Source organism: Rhinolophus sinicus, linkage group LG05 (assembly GCF_036562045.2).
Source record: "Rhinolophus sinicus isolate RSC01 linkage group LG05, ASM3656204v1, whole genome shotgun sequence".
Lineage (NCBI taxonomy): Eukaryota > Metazoa > Chordata > Mammalia > Chiroptera > Rhinolophidae > Rhinolophus > Rhinolophus sinicus.
The window spans coordinates 38,031,729-38,048,787 of NC_133755.1; the positions used below are offsets into that span (position 1 = coordinate 38,031,729).

Sequence of the window (17,059 nt, forward strand, 5' to 3'; positions counted from 1 at the left end):
GATATTCAGAGCCCTTTGGTTAAAATGAAGCAAATATGTTTCTCTGTTCTAAATATCTCATCCTCTTTCTCTAAGATGCCCTCTGAAAATTTCATGTTATTTATCAGAAACAAAAGACAGTGAATCTAGATCTTAGAGGAGAAGACATAGCCATGCATCCTAATCCCTCTTATCCTGACTGAACAGTGGAAGAGACAGAGCAACACCCAAGGACACCCAGCATATGCAGCTCTGCCACTACTGGCTGGTGACGCTGAGCGGCCCTTAACCTCACCGAGCTTTGGGCTTTGGTGGAGGGAGCTCTTGTGTTTACCTCCCTGACAGAGTTGCTGTGAGAATCTAGTGAGCTTTGAGGAAGTATAAATTGCTCTTCAGGTGTGTGATGGTGTTATTGTAGGCACACCACCTTGTAAAAAATTCTGTTTTCAGGAAAAAACTACCATAATAGAATTTCACTTATAATGCACTCCTTCCAGGGATCAGAGCTGGTGGAGTAGATGTTGCGACTCCCTTGAGGTTGGCTTTTCTCACCTGCTCCTCCACAGTCCTCATTTTCCAGGTGGCTAAATCATCTCCGAGTCTGTGGAGCTAAAGACTTAGCTGGCTGAATCTTCACACTTAGAACCACTTCTGGTTCCCATGCTCTCAAGGTGCCAAGGACATATCGGTAGGATTTGTGGTTGTGGGAAGGTTGTTTTGAGAGAACTTCAGGGGTCCTTCCTGATTCCCACAACTGCATTAGACTGCCTCACCAGGCCCCGCCCCCAGAAGGGCTGCTGGCTCTTTTTGCCGTTTCTCTTGGATGACCACTTTTCCATCTCTGGACCACTGGTACTGTAGCCACCTCAGGTCCGGCGTGAATGGGCAGGTATGCGATGATATCCAGGCTGCGTGAGGCAGCAGTGTCCTCGGGTACTGTGCAGGGTTCCACTCCGCCCAACACACCATGACAGTCATTGCAAAGAGGGGTCGGTGAGCCATGTTTCACCCTGAAGGCCTTCATATGGAGGAGTGAGGAGATCTGCTCTCTGTACCTTCAAAGGTAGAGGGAGCTTCCGGGGCCACAGACTCAGATCTAGTCTTGATGGAGACACCATCCCAGCAACCGAATTACCCGGTGCTGGAGCAGACACTTCGGCAAATAAGGACTTGGGTTAGGATGGTGAGATTATGGGCGAATCTGTATCTTATATCATTGAAACCTTTTTTTTTCTTAATGGTGTGCTAGACGCATTATTGCCTAGTGGTATTGAGAACCAGGCTTTGGAGCCAGTCTGCCTGAAGAGTTACTAGTTCCTGCCTCATGGAGTAGTTATAAGGATTGTGAAACACATAGATCAGTACCTGGGACATAATAAGTGCTCAGTGAATTCTAGTATTATTTTAATAAAATAAAGAACATGTTGTTTGTTTCCTATGCCACTGTTAACAACGTCCTGCCACCCACGGCCCCCACCCCACCCCACCCCCAGCTCTGGGATTTTTAGATAGCTGGCCGCCCAGGTGCTGACGAAGGGATTTAGGTTTTGCTTTTGAAAGAAGTTTGATTCAGATGCCTTCTAAAGGCTTGTTCCACCCTGAGATTATGTGATTCCATGATCCCTGATAAATTTCACAAGTGGTTTGAACTGATGAGAGAGCTACCTTGCTGGGGAAAGGAGAAGAAACTAATTTAATGAGCATTTACAACAAGCCGGGCACTTTGATACACACTTCACCTCCTCCCACTTAATGCTAGAGCAACCTTTAGGTGCGTCCCTCTCCATTAGTACAGTGTGTGGCGTGGGGTGGGGATGGGAGGCAGCCACAGCTGAGAGAGACTCACAGGGAGCAGGCCTAACAGGTGCCTGTGCCTTGGAGGCACCCCTACCAAGTTTGGGGCAGGGCTGGGTGGGAACCTGCCTGTGTCAGGCTCAGCCATGTCATCTTTTTAGGAGGAGATGCAGGCATGATTTGGCTTGGTTAACAGCAATACGAGAGCCTGAAAAGGGAAAAGGAGAATGGAAGTGGCATGGGGGCCAGAAATGCCAACCCGGTCTGCTCTCGCTGCTGCTGGTCCTCTGCCTTGCAGGGAAGCCACAGCCCTTGGTGCAATGGATGGGCCTGAGGGCAGGGTGTTTCTGCTGCCATCAGCCGGCAAGCAAGCCATCAGGACCCGAAAGCCTTTGATGGGGGTAAAGAGAATAATGAATGAACAACACCCCAGCTCAGCTGCCCCTCTCTGCAGAGTCCTGTCTAGACACTGAATGCCAGCTCCACTTGGTGTAAGGCCAGCATGTCTTAGACCAGGGTTTCTTACCCCAACTCTGCACTGCTGACATTTGGGGCTGGATAATCCTTTGTTGTGGGGGTGCTGTAGGATGTGTTTCACAGCATCCTTAGCTTCTACCTATTATGTGTCAGTAACACCCACCCCCTGGTCGGGACAATCAAAAATGGCTCCAGGCATTGCCAGATGTCCCCTGGGGAACAAAATTTTCCTCCATTGAGAACCACTGATGTAAATAACCAAATCAGCATGGAGCTCGTAAAGGCTACCTTTTCACATCACCAGATTAGCTCATACGTGTAGAACTGGCAGGGGTTTCTCTTCCCTCTGCTACCCCCTCCACCTCCTCAACACAGCTCAGGCGCAGTGACAGCAGCTTGAGCTTGGAAACGTGCCTCTGGACTGGACTGTCTTCCATTGTCTGTGCCAAGGGCCTCCTGCTCCTCCTCAGGCAGGCGTCTGGCCTAATTTGCCCTGGTCTCGCTGGGTTGGGATTGCAGGGGTGATGTCATTGTGCCTTCCCAGGAAGGGTGGAACAAAGGATGGAGTCCCCAAGGGCACGCAGCCTCATCCTCATCTAAGCCGCTGGGTAGATTTTTTTCCCTTCCTTTCTCTCCTTCCTGCCTCAGAAGTGTTTGCTGCTCACCCAATGATCCATTGTAAGGTCACACCAAGCTGGCCGGGCTTTGTGTCTCCAGTGGGGCCCGCTTCCTGCCCCCCCACCGGCCCCCACCCCACCCCAGTCATAGGGTGTTGGTTCTGGTCCAGTCCCTGATGGAATCTTCCATGCCTTTCCAGTGTGATGGCGTGAGCCCGAGGAACTTGGATCCAGTGTGATTTTTCTAGCATGCCTATGCTACCTGGAGCCTGTTATTGAAGCGAGGAGAGTAGAGAAGTGGGGAGCAGGAGAGAGGGCAAGAAAGCAAGCCCTCGTTCTTATTTTAATTTTTAAACTTCTCTTCCTCCTCTTTCTTCCTTTCTTCCTGGAGTTCTTGGAGACCTCAGTAGCCCTGGGGAGCTCCTTGCACAGGTCCTCAGCCTGTTGTATTTCTGCTCAGTTCGGTCTGTTCACTCATGACCTGTGTGTGTGTCTCCTCATGGGGAGGACGGGTGGGGTAGGGCTATAACTCTTCAGGACGGTGCTGTGGGAATGTATTTACTGTCTCTTGAAGCAAATCCTGACTCTCCTAAAGGAATCTGTTAATTCAGAACCTGAAAGAAGCCTGGGGTGTTTCTGTAATGTGAGATTCACCCAGAGGAGTGACAATTGGCTGAGGGAACACATTGTATGCTTGTTTATTTAGTAATACCTTAATCCAAGCAGGTTTTCATTTTGATCTTGTTCCCTTGATAGGCTGGGTGTGGTAGTGACTTTGAACCCCAAACCCTTTAATAATAGCCTAGGATAACCATCAAGGGCTTTATGAAAGACATTTCCAACTCCAGTGTAGCACATAAAAGATATTATAAAAAAATTAGTAGACCCTAAATACATCTGAACCGTACCTAGGAGCGTCCGCTCTTGACCTGCTCTTTCAGAACAGCCAACCTAAGGCAAAAAAAACAACAACAAAAAAACAGAAAAAACAGCTCCCCTTGTCACTGTCGTAGAGTTACCATCCATCAGGATGATTGCAGGATGAATAATGAATGTGATCTTTTCTGTGTGACCTCCCCTGATGTTATTGGTGCAGCTCTGTTTTCAGTCTGTAGTGTGCCCCTCACTACCTTTCTCTCGACCCACCCCCACCCCCCAATCCTGCCCTTTCCAATCCTTTGTCTATTTTTGGTCGGCCTTTGTTCTTGGGGAAAGGCCCTCTTTTCCTCTGGAAGGGCTGTTCATTTAGGGTACGGCTGGACCCAGGAGGAGCTGCTGGCTGCAGCAGGTGGCTGGCTGGCTGGCTTGGCAGGGGCCCCCGGCTGCTTCACCTGCCAGGTTGGCAGCAGTAAAGACTCATCCCACGTTGTCTGTGCCTTCCTCCCTCCCTGTGGTGGGGTGGATGGAGGCCTCAGCAAAGCCTTCCAGGCAGACCCTCCCAGGATGCGGTGGCCAGCCTGGAAGCCCAGTGTCCCTGGGCCACCTGGTACACGCGCCCCATCAGCAAGGGTGGCTTTTCAGTTGTCACCCAATGGTGTTGAAAGACATAAAAAATTGTTAGGGTCTGCTCACTGTTTTTGTAGATTAATGCAGAAGCATCTTGGTGGGTTCAGGCTTGCACTGGAAGGAGTAGGTCTTGGGTCTTTTGGGTGCAAATTCATGCTGGTGAAACCAGAAGTAGGGCGAGTAACTGACAGAAGGGTAACTAGAAAACAGGAAGTCCAAGTGGGTAGGTCCAGGGCACATTCTGTGGATCCCATTGAAAGTCTTCAGCAGCCTGCGTTTAGAACATCCCGCAGAGGCAAGAAGGTGGGACGCCTGTTTGTGTGGGATACGAAGGGCCAGTTCTGGCCACACATGTCTAGAGTTTTATGCTTTGAATTGGGCAGAGCTTGACCACTGCGGCTTGAAAAGCCTGCTGTTTCCTGGGTGACTTAGATGAGCAGCTACCACACTTTAGAGCATAAACTGGCAGTTGCCTTTTAAGTGAATGGTCGAAGTTTAGAGATGATAGTTGTCCACTCATCTTACCGAAGGGGACACTGAATCTAGCGTCTCAGCACGTTTTCAGTGAAACCTTGGGCCCAGGCCGTCGTCTCCCAATGCCCAGCCAGATCTCTCTGTGCTCGACCATGTTGCCTGCCGTTTTCTGTGTTGTTTACGGGACTTAGCACGCGGCAGGTTAAAAGGGTCATCGCAGAGCCAGGTCATGAGTGATTTGATCTTACTGGCTGATGCCTGCTCCTTGGTACAGGGAAGCGGTTTCTTTGTCTTCTGAGCTTTTCTACCCCACATCCTTCCATGCACCGTGTGCTTCCCACTTTCACCTTTTGGAGGAACGACAGCTATGCCATGCGTGAGAAACTTGACCAGTCAAATGTTACACTGTTGGGCAGGACTGCAAAGGACCCCACTGAGATCTATACCCTGATGCCTCTTCAGCAAACATGGGAGAAAGTGAAATGAATGCGAGCTAAGGATATTCTGCTGGTGGCATGCTTAGGGGCTCAAACATTCAAGGATTGAGGGACTCCTGTGTTCCCAAGGAGTTGATCATGCCTGAGAGAAGCTAAGTAGAGGTTTCATTAGAGTCTAGTTTTGCTGTTCTTCCTTTGGCTGGAGTCCCATGACTGCTGGCACAGAGGCTCTGCTCCCCGAGCTGTGGTTGGTGGTAAAGCGAGTTCTCCTCTGCTTACAGATGAGCGTGAAGCTGTGCAAAAGAAGACCTTCACCAAGTGGGTCAATTCCCACCTCGCTCGTGTGTCCTGTCGGATCACAGACCTGTACGCTGACCTTCGAGATGGACGGATGCTCATCAAGCTGCTGGAGGTTCTCTCCGGAGAGAGGCTGGTAAGTGGGAATGTTGTGAAGGGTGCTACTCCGTTGGTGGGAAAATGCTTTAGAAAAATCTAGTGTGCACTTGCCTCCTGCTGAATTCTGCAATTAATGGTTGATATTTTCGAGAAGGAGCACCTTGAGAAGTACGATGAGCACGTTGGGGACAGCTCCCATGTAACATTCTGAGTCTGGGTGGTGTTCTTGAACTGGTAATAAATCGACCGCATTCTATTTTTCTTTTTCCTTTTTTCTTTTTTTGATGCAAGGTTACTTACTGCCTTCAGTCAGATCAGGGCACAGTGCTAGTAATTGAAGGGCCAGGCTGGGACGCCGGCTCCAAGGTGAATCTGTATTCCACGAGATCATGGAATAATTTTAAATTTGTGTCTTATTAATTCTCTGGAAAATCTGACTTGCTGTTTTAAAGTGGCAAGAATTGAATTCAGTGGTTTCTGACATTGTTTGCTTTCTTCCCTGCACACTTTTCATTTCTGGGGTGGAGGGAGAGGCTGGTGTTTTGTCATCTCCTTGGAAACTCAGAGCTTCTGATGAATTCTCCTGCCCTTTGGGGCAGGAGAGTTTTTAGCCTACAGTGAAAATTGTATCCCCATTTTGTTTCCCAGAGCTACTGTGGCTATCTCTGATGTGATTTTTATAAACCGTAAGCCAAGGAAGCATAAACCAGTCTCTAACTGGCCCAACAGGTTTTGTCTCGCCTTGGTTTGAAAATGGATGCTATATTCTACCAGACCACATGCAGTTCCATAGGTGGTGGTGGGACTGAGCCAAACGCTGACGCCCAGGGATAGAGCCCCACATCTGTAGTGACATCACCAGGAAAGTATGCTGGTGGTTGGCAGGACTGCCAGAAAGCCTTATTTTTAACTTGATCTCCACCCTGTAACTTGACAGCCACATGGCTCTGTGTGCAGACCAACCCACACACCTCTGACCACAGGCAAGAGCCAAAGGTTGTACCCGGCCCTATTATTAGCCCACAGACAGAATTGCCTGGGTAAAAACAGAGTCAGAGCTTTCTCCCTGCCCCTTCGTTCCAGAACAGAGTCCTCTAAAAGGTAGTGAAGCCCCATCTCATCTGTAGCAAGTTTTGTCCGTGCCCTTTGTTCCCTGTGCATGCAGGTGTTACTTCATTTTCTTTGGGAGTTTGTGGGTCAGGCTAGAGCAACTGGATAAATAAAGGAGGCTTCTGCCTGTGACCATAGTGGCTGCCTCGAAGGTGGTTTGCAGGGAGACGGGGGGCAGCAGGTCCCCATACTCGGAGGGTGGAGGCTGGTTATTGATTGTATTTTGATTTGTTTTTTGAAGTGAGTCTTGTTTGAGAGCCTAGGCTAGAATTATTATGATATGCATCTTTAAATATAATTTTTGTAACTGGACTGTCCCTCCATCTCTCAACCTTTCCCCCACCTCTTAATGTTTGACCTAGTGTGATTATTGATTTTTTTTGAATGATGTTTCAAAGAAACGTGAAAATAGCACCAAAAATCACTAAATGTCATGTGGATAGAAATTAGTTTGAACTTTCATTTTTGTTCTGACAGGGTCCAGTCTTCCTGGCTGTAGGAGTAAATTGTTCACTTCTGAAGGTCCATAATTCTCTTGTATCAAGAAGATTGTGTCCTTGATAACGGCGACTTAATAAATGGGATCAGGCCCATTGCCCTTTTCTTCTGAACAAGGCACCAAAAATATTCACAGGGAGAGAAAAAGCGACCAGCAAAGCATAATTCTTATTTGTGTGTGGATACTGCCCACTCCTCTCTTTATTTGCTGCTGGCAATGATTTTTTTTTTTTTTTTTTTTTTTTTGGGGGGGTCTTCCAGAGACTTAGGAGATTAGGGATGGGGAAGAACATAAGATGGCCCCATCTCCAACCTCTCAAGTAGTCAGTGCCAGAAATTGTGTTTAGCAAAGACATACCACTTGGTAAAAACCCCGTGTCTTGACTTCTTTTATTACCCGTTTCTCACAGCCAACCCTGATTATAGGTTGGGCAGTCTGATAATCTCCTTATTCTAAAAATAAGGATATCATAGAAAGAGTGAGCTAAAGCTCTGGTTCATTTGGACTGGAGATTTTCAGCTGGTTTGGCTCCATGGTTCATATGGTTCATGGAACTTTCTGGAAGGGACACAAACCACTCTCTACTGTGGGCTACAGAAGCTGCCAGGGACCTAAGTTAGAGACCCTCCCTGTAGGAGAGGACCTCCACGAGGGCTTGCTCCAAAGGTTCCTTGCATATTCGGATTCCAAAACCAATGAGGTGGTTACAGCTTCCAGGCCTGGGTAAATTAATGTCCACAGCTCAGCGTGTATGATCAGATAACATTCAGTCAGCACTGGGCTTTCTGCACCGGTGATCCAAAACCCTGGGTAACACAAACATTTGCACTCCATCTGGAGCTGTGTCAGTCAGTTTTGGCCCCAGCACTTACCACCAGCTTGGCAGTAGGTAGTAGATAAATGTTTGAGGGCCTAGAGTATCTAAATTTACTTTATTAATAGATTCTTGGAGCCAGTTCATCCTTCTTTACAGAGGAGGAAATTTGTCTGATTTTTACTGAGTGAAATTTACAGAAACATTAGTTTAATAATCCAGACAGTTCCACCCTAACCCCACCCTGCGTTTTGGCTTAAATTCATTTGAGTTAAATGTGAACAGGCTTTGGGGAGGCCTTTGCGTTATCAGAGCATTTCCTGGGGAACATTAGAGGGCTGAGATCCCCGTCTCGGGTCCTGGCTTGGGCAGGATCAGTGTCCAGAAGTGTCCTCCTCTCTGCCTCAGGTATGTCAGCTTAGGAAGCAGTGAGGAAACTGAAGCCGAGCCAGGAAGCTGCTGCTAATTGGGATTGGGTTGATGACAAAGAAAACCATCCTATTCCAGTATCTTACATTGAAGATACTATGGGCTGTATCTCTTCATAAAGACCTCACTTTAAAATTCCCCCAAATACCCTTAATTTTTAGCACTCACTGAGCTGAGCAGGTAAAAGTGGTAAGCACAGAACCTGTGCCGCTCGCTTTGTCATTGGTCCCAGGTTCCCAGGGCCAGATGAGAACACGACTTGAGGGGGGAAGGTTTGTCCCATGGCAGTATTGACATTTAGAGGGAGTAGGGCCTCGGGCATAATATCTGTCAGGCCTGACTTGGGTGGTGAAGTGGAGCCCCCAGGTCATAAGCCAGGCTTGAAGCTTGCCTGTGCCTGCCCCTTCCTTCCATGGGCCTCGGCAGTGAAGGATGGTTACAAGACGCCAGTTGCTGCCTGTCTCCTGCCTGACTGGGCCCTGGCCTCTGACAGAAAGAGGACAGGGTTTTTCTGAACACCTCTGCCCTCTTCTCAGCCCCTTGCCATTTCCAAGTTACAGGTGGCACTGGTTTTTGTTTTCCTGATATTATGTCTTTTTACTCTGTTCGTCAATCTCAAAGGATAGAAAACACCGTTAATTCCAAAACAGGCTGAGCTAGATGGAAAAGATAGATTTACCATGAGAGTTGTTAAGCCTTAAATCCCATGTTGAACTGCTCTGAGTTTTTCATAAAGCTTTTGTTAGGAGAACCATACTGGCCGTTGTTGTTGAAACAGGGTTTTATGGACTGGCCACAGAACCTACCTGTATACAATATCATTTGTGTGGGAGAATTTGCTTTTGTTCTAAACAACAGCCGCAGAAAAAATGTGCCTGTTAAATTGCAGCCCAATTAATTACACAAATGCGAAAAGTGAATTAGTAGCAATGGGTACCATATGGTAAAGTACCGAATTAATGGCTCCAGAGTGCTAGAATTCAGAAGGGGAAACAGGCCTTCTGGAAGGGGTTTCAGGAAACCTCAGTAAGTGTGCGGGGTTCCAGCTGGATCTGGGAGGAGAGGTGCAGGTGTGTGGATAGATAGAGCGTAGAGGGGTCGAGTGGCACCTGTGAGGTGGAGTGAAGAGAGTGTTTGAGGACGGACACCAGGGAGGAACTGGTGTAGGGAGAGCAGCCGGACAGACTGGAGTATGTGTCGCTTTTAGTGTTTGCTGTCACACACTCATATATCTCACTTGGTTCACAGTCTAATGAAGTGGACGATTGATGCTTTGTAGAAGAAACAGACAGAGTGACCAGGGTGTTGCCCAAGGCCAGTATCGCTAGTGAGTGTGTCACTTGGGCTCCAGCCCCCTCTCTTGTCTGTTGGTCCCCTCCTTTCCCACTGAGCCCTGCTGAAGGAGAAAATGCCTCTCGGGAGTGGGTCCCAACCAGTGAGAAGACAGGCAGGAATTAACGGTACAGTTTGTTGTTCCCTGATTAATTTCATAGGGCAAGAATCATTTGCATTCTTCTTAAAGCTCAAAGTCTGATGTGTCGGGAGGCGTTTGGCGATGTAATATGAAATGAGTTCGGCTGTATGTTGTATTAGTGGTGAGTCTGGAAACTAGTGTTTCCCATCCTACCCTCTGTATTAAGTAGAGGCATTTGTGTATGGCTGTGTGTTGTAAAAATCTATTTTTGATTAAAAGACAAAAGCATAAACAAGTGTCTGTCACACCTGGTATACTGAGACCAAATAGTTTCTTTTCTCTATTTCCTCTTTACCTGAAAAATAAGCTCAGCAGGCGCTTCAGAATTCACCTTCCATGCTAGTAAGTCATCCACCATCCACTACACAGATTGTATTTTATAGCTGGAAGTGACTTTAGTGGCCACTAAGTAGATTAGATCCCTTCATTCCATAGGCACTGGAACTCAGAGAGGAAGCAGCATGCAGGGCCATTCACCTGGTGTGTGGCACGGCTGGGCCTAGGACCGGCTTCTCCCAGTTCCCAGGGTGGTGCCCCGTCCACCCTGCACCCCTTGTTGCTCCAGATGGCTTCAAGGTGGCCTTGGACACCCATGGAGAAAATCCTGAGAGAGCAGGGGTCACCAGGGTAGAACAGTGTGGCCCAGCTCGCCAGCGGCCTCCCAAAACCACCTGCCAGGAATCCTCCCTTTTGTCTTCCTCTTCTATTCAGGGAGCCAGATTGGCTCCAGGAAACATTTGTTTTTTTCTTTTCCGTCACTGGGCTTTGACAAAAACCCTGCCATTGTGATTATACTATAGTTCTGCAAATCCTGACACCCCACAGGGTATAACTGACTCAAACTCAAGGCTGGATGGGCAGCGGTGACAGAGCCGTGGACCAGGAAGGGGCCGTCCAGCTCCCTCGTGCCTTCCTAAGGGCATTGGGTCCCCTTGGGTGAATTTGACCAGGGCACACACCACTTTTCGGAGGTAGGGTTTGGACGAAGTGCTCTAATAAGCAATTAGGATTACGTTGGCAGATGCTAGAGGTGGTTTAGTCCTATAGAGGGGTCAGAAAGAAGATGGGTCTGGATCAAGGCCATGGCGGATGTGTGGTTGGTAAAGATTTGGAACTAAAGGGGACCTTGGGGAGGGGATACAGGAAGAGCTCCCACAAAACACGGCCATGGGCCATGGTGTGGGAAGAGCAGGGAAGCTTGTTAAAATTATTTAAAGAAAGATCAGTAAAAATAGGCATTTCCTCAGAGGAACCACCTCCCTGCCTGCAGAGCCCCCCTTGTTCCTGAGTCACATATGAGTCTGGTATTGATCCTGGTCCCCACATTAATGGCATTTCAAAATGCCCCGTCAGAAAGGATACACGAGACAGAAGTGCACATTGCTGCTGTGGGAATGAACCTGTGGCACACTAGGAATTTGATAATAATTAATGGAGGAAAGACAGGGAACCCTCCTTTTCTTGGCAGAATTAGTCACTCTTGGTTGGGGAAAGGCTTAAGAACAGTGTTTATTACGGAGAGATGAACCTCTCCCCCTGGTTCCATTGTGTTGAGCTTTCTCCATTGTTATCACTCTTTCCTCTTGAGAAGATGAAAGTTTAGTGATATAAAAATAGCTCTTTAAAAAAAATAAAACTACCTGCCAGATGGGAACTGAGTCTCTTTATGTCCTTTCATGGGGAGGTGTGTGCGCTCTTGGTCCTGGGTGTAGCATAGCGAGAATGAGCTTTGGAGCCCTGGCCCAGCACAGACTAACGAGCTGCACGGATCGCGTCACCTGTCTGACCCAGGGTCGTCTCAGCTGTAAAATGATAATAGTAACAATAATAATTATTATTATTAATTATATATTATTATTATACGGTGTTATTAAGAGGATTAAACGTGATAACAGATATAAACCACTTAACAGAGGTTAACAGTTTAGTTGCTCAGTAAATGGCAGCTAAGAATTTTTAGATCTTGTGAGCCACGCAGCCTGGGTGACCAATGTGTTTCAGTGTGTACCTCTGCGAGATCGTTAACCCTGCCTAAAATTAATTTCCTATAATTATTGTTCCCTAAACTTACCCAAATATTGTGACTTAACATGTTCTAGAAGCCCTCTCCGAAGCAAACAGAACACAGGACTGGGGCGTCATTACACTTAAGTTGTACTGTTGGTTTGTATTCTCCTCATACCGAGCTGCCGTTACACCGTCTCACCTCACCATGTCTAGTTTATTCTTTTGGTTTAAAAGGAGTTAAGATACTGCTGAGGATGAGTGAGCTTCAATTGAGATGAAATGTGGGTAGAGTGCTTGAAAAACATAAAGGTGGTAGAGTGGGGTGATACAGCACATCTAATAACTTTTACTGCACAATGGTTAGCCTAGTTTGAGTTACTAGCTACAGAACAGTAATAATATTTGAAATACCTCTGTAAATCATGCTTTTCAGACTTGTTTCCTAATCAGCTGTGAATTACAGAGTTCTCACTATGAATAGAAGCCCCAAATATCGAGGTTTGGGTATTTTCACATCCTCTCCCCTCTCTCATCCCCTCCTCTTCCCTCAGGACGCCAACCAGCCTTACTCTTCTCTACCACCTTTTCTTTTCGTTCTGGTGCAGAATTGAGTTTGGGGGTGTCAGGATTAGAAGAGTAATAGTATCCTTACTATTTGGGGGCACAGTGGCTTCAGGTTTTCGATCTGTCTTTCAGTTGATGTATGTCAACTTTTCTGGCTCTTTGTGGGAGAATTCTTCCTAGACCCTAAACATTTTCCATCAAAAAGTGTGCTATTTCCAAACAATTTGAAGCCCCAGTGGCATAGGGAGGGGGCGAATCCCCTCTCTTACGTAGAATTGTTGAGAGGAAAATACTTGAGGTGCCCGTTGTTGGTAAATACTCTGTGGGTTTTAGAACACCATAATGGTTAGTTTACTATTTCACTTGTATAGCAGACCTTTGAGATAATTATTTGTGTACCCCCATTTTATGGCTGAACAGTTGAGAAGTAAGGCACTGATTTGCTAGAAAGTGGGGAAATTATAACTTGAACCATGGGCATTTTAACATCAGAATCATTATCCTTGACACCAAATTGCCCGACAAAAGCATATTGAGTAGATCTGGTTTATTCATGTTCGATGTTTTAAAAGATGTAAGGGCCAGGAGCAGTAGGAAAAATAAAAAATAAATGTTGGAGGTGAAAGGCAGAGCATCATCCTCTTTTTCCCCCCAAATCTTGGTTTTATTTGGGGCCAGTTGCCCCCAAAAGGAGGAGGAGTCTCCTGAAAGTTTTCAGTTTCCTCTGACTTTTGGAAATTGGTGAGGAATCTGATAATTGACCGAAGAGGTTTGTCTGCCATGTGTGTGTCATTTCCGTGCATTGTCTCATGCTAGTGATTCTGATGGCTGGGGCTTCCTGGGAACTTGGGGTTCTGTCTGGGTCTGGAGTGAAGCACCCTTAGCTCACCTGGCATGGCCAGTCAGCATGAGCATGAGGTCCCTGTGATGTGGCATTAGACTTCCCCAACCTGCAGGAAAGTGTTCGGACCCCATCACACACCCCCATCCACACCCCAGCACCCCATATTCATGTGGGAACATACACACTTTCCACTGAGATTTTGGGGAGAGAGTAGAGGCTTGATTGTCTCATGTGCGTTTGAGATTGAGCGTTTCAAGAACTAGTCTGGAGGAGCAGGGGTTATGCCTGAGAGAGCCTGGGCAGATGCTGACAGCCCCCATGTATTCTGTGTTCTCCTCCCAAGCCCCTTCTATAGTTCCATCCTCACGATTCCTCCTGCCCTCGATTAGGAAATACCCTTTTCTGGCCTCATAGAGGTAGACTTGGGAGAATGTCTGTTGCAGTTAGGAGAATGCCTCTGTCTTCATTGCTCTGGAAATAAGATTAGTGCAAAGAAACTTTCTTTGGGACTGACACAACACATGGATGGTAGACACTAGTCAGGTGTGCAAAAGAAATGAGAGGAAAAAGGCTTTAGGACAGCGAACAGAAAATGTCAGGGCCCCTGTGTCAGAACTCACACACAGTCTTAGAGGCAGTTAATCCCCGATCCCTCAGTTTAGAACAGCGTTTTACCAAGTGGCTGCGTCAACAGTTTCTCCGTCAGCCATGAGAAATCAGCACTGATCTGAGAAAATCAGAGGAACTAAAGTACACGCAGGACAACCACATGCAAATTGGACGACTTCTTACTCCAGGGCCTGTAGGGCCACCCACCTCATCAGGGACATCACTGACTCCACGCACATCTGTCTGTCTTTGGAGAGGAGCATGACAATGCCTGGTCATGTGGCTGACATGGAGAGGTCGTTGGGCATCCTCGGAAAGAGAGGGTGCCAATGTCAGCTGCAGAATCAGTCACAGGATTTGAGAGTGAGCCCACGCCTTTCCCTTGGAAATCGAACTTTTTTCCTACCTGGTTAGAGTGCTTGATTTTGATGTAATGTTATCACTTGACCTAACATAGTAATAAATCCTAGCATTTCCCACATGCCTGCAATAAATTAGTTGTGAAGTTTCAGAGAAATGCCTTTTTGGGGGAATGGGTGGTTTGTAAGGAAAGCTATCAAAATAGTGTGAAAAGCTTGACTTTTAGAGAATTTCTTTTCACATTGCTGTTAGTTGAAAATAGAATCTGCCACTTGTTGTAAGGCCTGTGCTTTTCCTCAGGGTCAAAGCACGGTCTTCTGTCTATGCTCACTAGTTCTTTTTTATGGAAGAGAAAGTCAAGAGAAAAATGGCGTAATCTGAGACTGGGTACTTAAAGTGGACACTTGTGAACACGAGTCATCTTGCCTTCGGATGTCGCCCATATAGCTAGTAATTAAGATCTCAACTACAAAGTGGGAACAGGCAAGACATAATTACCAGACGGCTGGCTAGTGCCCTTCCCTTGGTGTGCCAGGTTGTTGCACACCTGGCCACCTTTCCTGTGAGGCCAGCTCATAGAGCACACACCGTGCCCAGTCCATCTTTGTTCACTTCACCACATGTGGGCCTTGTGCTCTGCACCAAACTAGAGGCCACTGAGTATATAGCAGGATATTGTAAAGCATCATTCCTGCTCTCAAGAAACCAGTGGTCTAGTTTGGAATAGGAAGAGCAATGCATGAAATGGCAAAAATATAAGATACATTATAGTTACTTCCTGAACTCTGTGGTCCAGACCACCAATGTATAGAGCTGTGCGAAAAGGGTGACCTGTAAGAAGTGGAATGGTTGGAAATGTCTCCTAGAAGGAAGATGTGCCTTGACCTGAGCCTTGAAAAGTGGGTGGGGTATGGTGAGATGGCTGAGAAGTCACTGGGGAGGTAGGATGGCAGCCACCGAGGCAGCCAGGCCAAGTACACTCTTCTGGCTAGGGGCGTGTGCACAACCTCGCAGTGTCTTTGTGAAATAGTGAGATCTGCCTGAGGTGCAGCCTCCTCTAGAGGGGGAGTGTTGGGAAGTCAGGTGGTGGGGGGGGGGAATGGAGACAGGCAGGGAGGGCATGCGCTTGCTGTGCACGCAGTAAATGGTAGAGACCCATTGAAAATTTTTTTTGTGTGTGTATATATGTATCTTTATCTTTTGCTTTATTTAAAATGTTCACCTTCAAACGACCACTTTTAGATTTTGATATAACTGCGTAAAAGGAAGAGATATTTGGGGTATTCAAATTAGCCTTCTCATAATTTTTCCCTTTATCCTTTATTTTGAGTAAGTCACACCCCTTTACTCAGTTGCCTCCCATCACTTCACAGAACCACCTGATTTGGTGGTGTGTCCCCCCTTTACATTTTGAGCTGCCCTTAGGAAACAACCCAGCAGGTGGCAAACCTATTTTTAGTGTAAAACAGCCAGAAAACACCTCCTCAGAAGTGTTTTGCCATGCGTCTGCAAAAGGTTGTATGGATGACAGCAGTGGCTCTGAAATTCTTTGTGACAATTGACTCCCCTTTTCTCTAAACTTCCAGTTTCTGTGTGCATTTGTAAATTGTGTAGCTTCTATGATTTAAAAAACAAAACAAAAACAACCCTCTAAAAAGTGATTGGTCACCATCCCTTAAGTAAACTTGTCTAAGGCCATTAGGTAAATACTGTCCCTGGACTGAATGAGCACACATGGTTTTTAACGTTTCAGTCTGGGTAGGAGCGTGCTGCATGCACGGGCACGTGTGAATTCTCTGGGCAGTAGTGCTGGCCTGTTTCTGCCTCAGTAGATGACTTATTTCCACCTTCTGCTCACCCATTTCTAGCCTAAGCCCACCAAGGGACGGATGCGTATCCACTGTCTGGAGAACGTGGACAAGGCCCTCCAGTTCCTAAAGGAGCAGAGAGTCCATCTTGAGAACATGGGGTCCCATGACATCGTGGACGGGAACCACCGGCTGACCCTCGGTCTCATTTGGACCATCATCCTGCGCTTCCAGGTGAGGGACTGGACCCGGGCATTCCACCTTCCTCCCAGGTCTGAGAATCCTTGTGCAGCTGGCCTCCGCATTGCAGAGGGACCCGGAAGACCAGGTTGAAATGGCATCTCAGTCAGGTGTGCGGCTGTGTGTCACACCTAGTGGCCCTGTAGGCACAGTGACTGCATCCTCCCTCAGATGTGCTGGCCCCTGAAAGTCTTGGCTCTCCTGCTAGATAAGGAGGTTTCTAGGCTGCATCCCAGCCCACCACTCCCCTGGTACCTACTCGAAACGTCTGGTGTCAGCTGCTTAGCTTTCAGGAGCAAAGCTATAGGATGTGGTTGGTACTCAGTTATAGCACTAGGCTGTCTGAACGTCACCAGCTTGTAGCATGTGTCATAGACTATTTTTAGAAGTTGTTTAGGATTGTGACACCTTCTCATTCTCCTTTGGATGTGAGGAAGCCGTCCTCAGGGGGCATGTGCAAAAAGCCTTACGTTGTTTGAATTGATTATGGATGCTACGGATTTGTTACAGTCGCGGGCGGGAGGCTCTAAGTATAGTACTCTAAGCCAGAAGGTACTCTCAAGGTCATCTTGTCCATTGCCTTCACTTTATGAGGAAAGGGAGGGGCCTTGCCCAGGATCA

General features: G+C 47.3%; 1 protein-coding gene across 6 annotated transcripts in view; it reads left to right on the forward strand.

The window, feature by feature from the left end:
• Positions 1 to 17,059, forward strand: part of SPTBN1 (spectrin beta, non-erythrocytic 1) — a 181,952-nt gene that overhangs the window by 109,525 nt on the left and 55,368 nt on the right. For all 6 annotated transcript variants that reach the window (XR_012496352.1, XM_074331987.1, XM_074331989.1 and 3 more), the window contains 2 exons: positions 5,566 to 5,717; positions 16,259 to 16,432. Coding sequence is in view for 5 of the 6 variants with exons in the window: in XM_074331987.1 (XP_074188088.1) it covers positions 5,566 to 5,717; positions 16,259 to 16,432 (326 nt within the window). In the remaining variant the exon portion in view is untranslated. The remainder of the gene's footprint in view (positions 1 to 5,565; positions 5,718 to 16,258; positions 16,433 to 17,059) is intronic.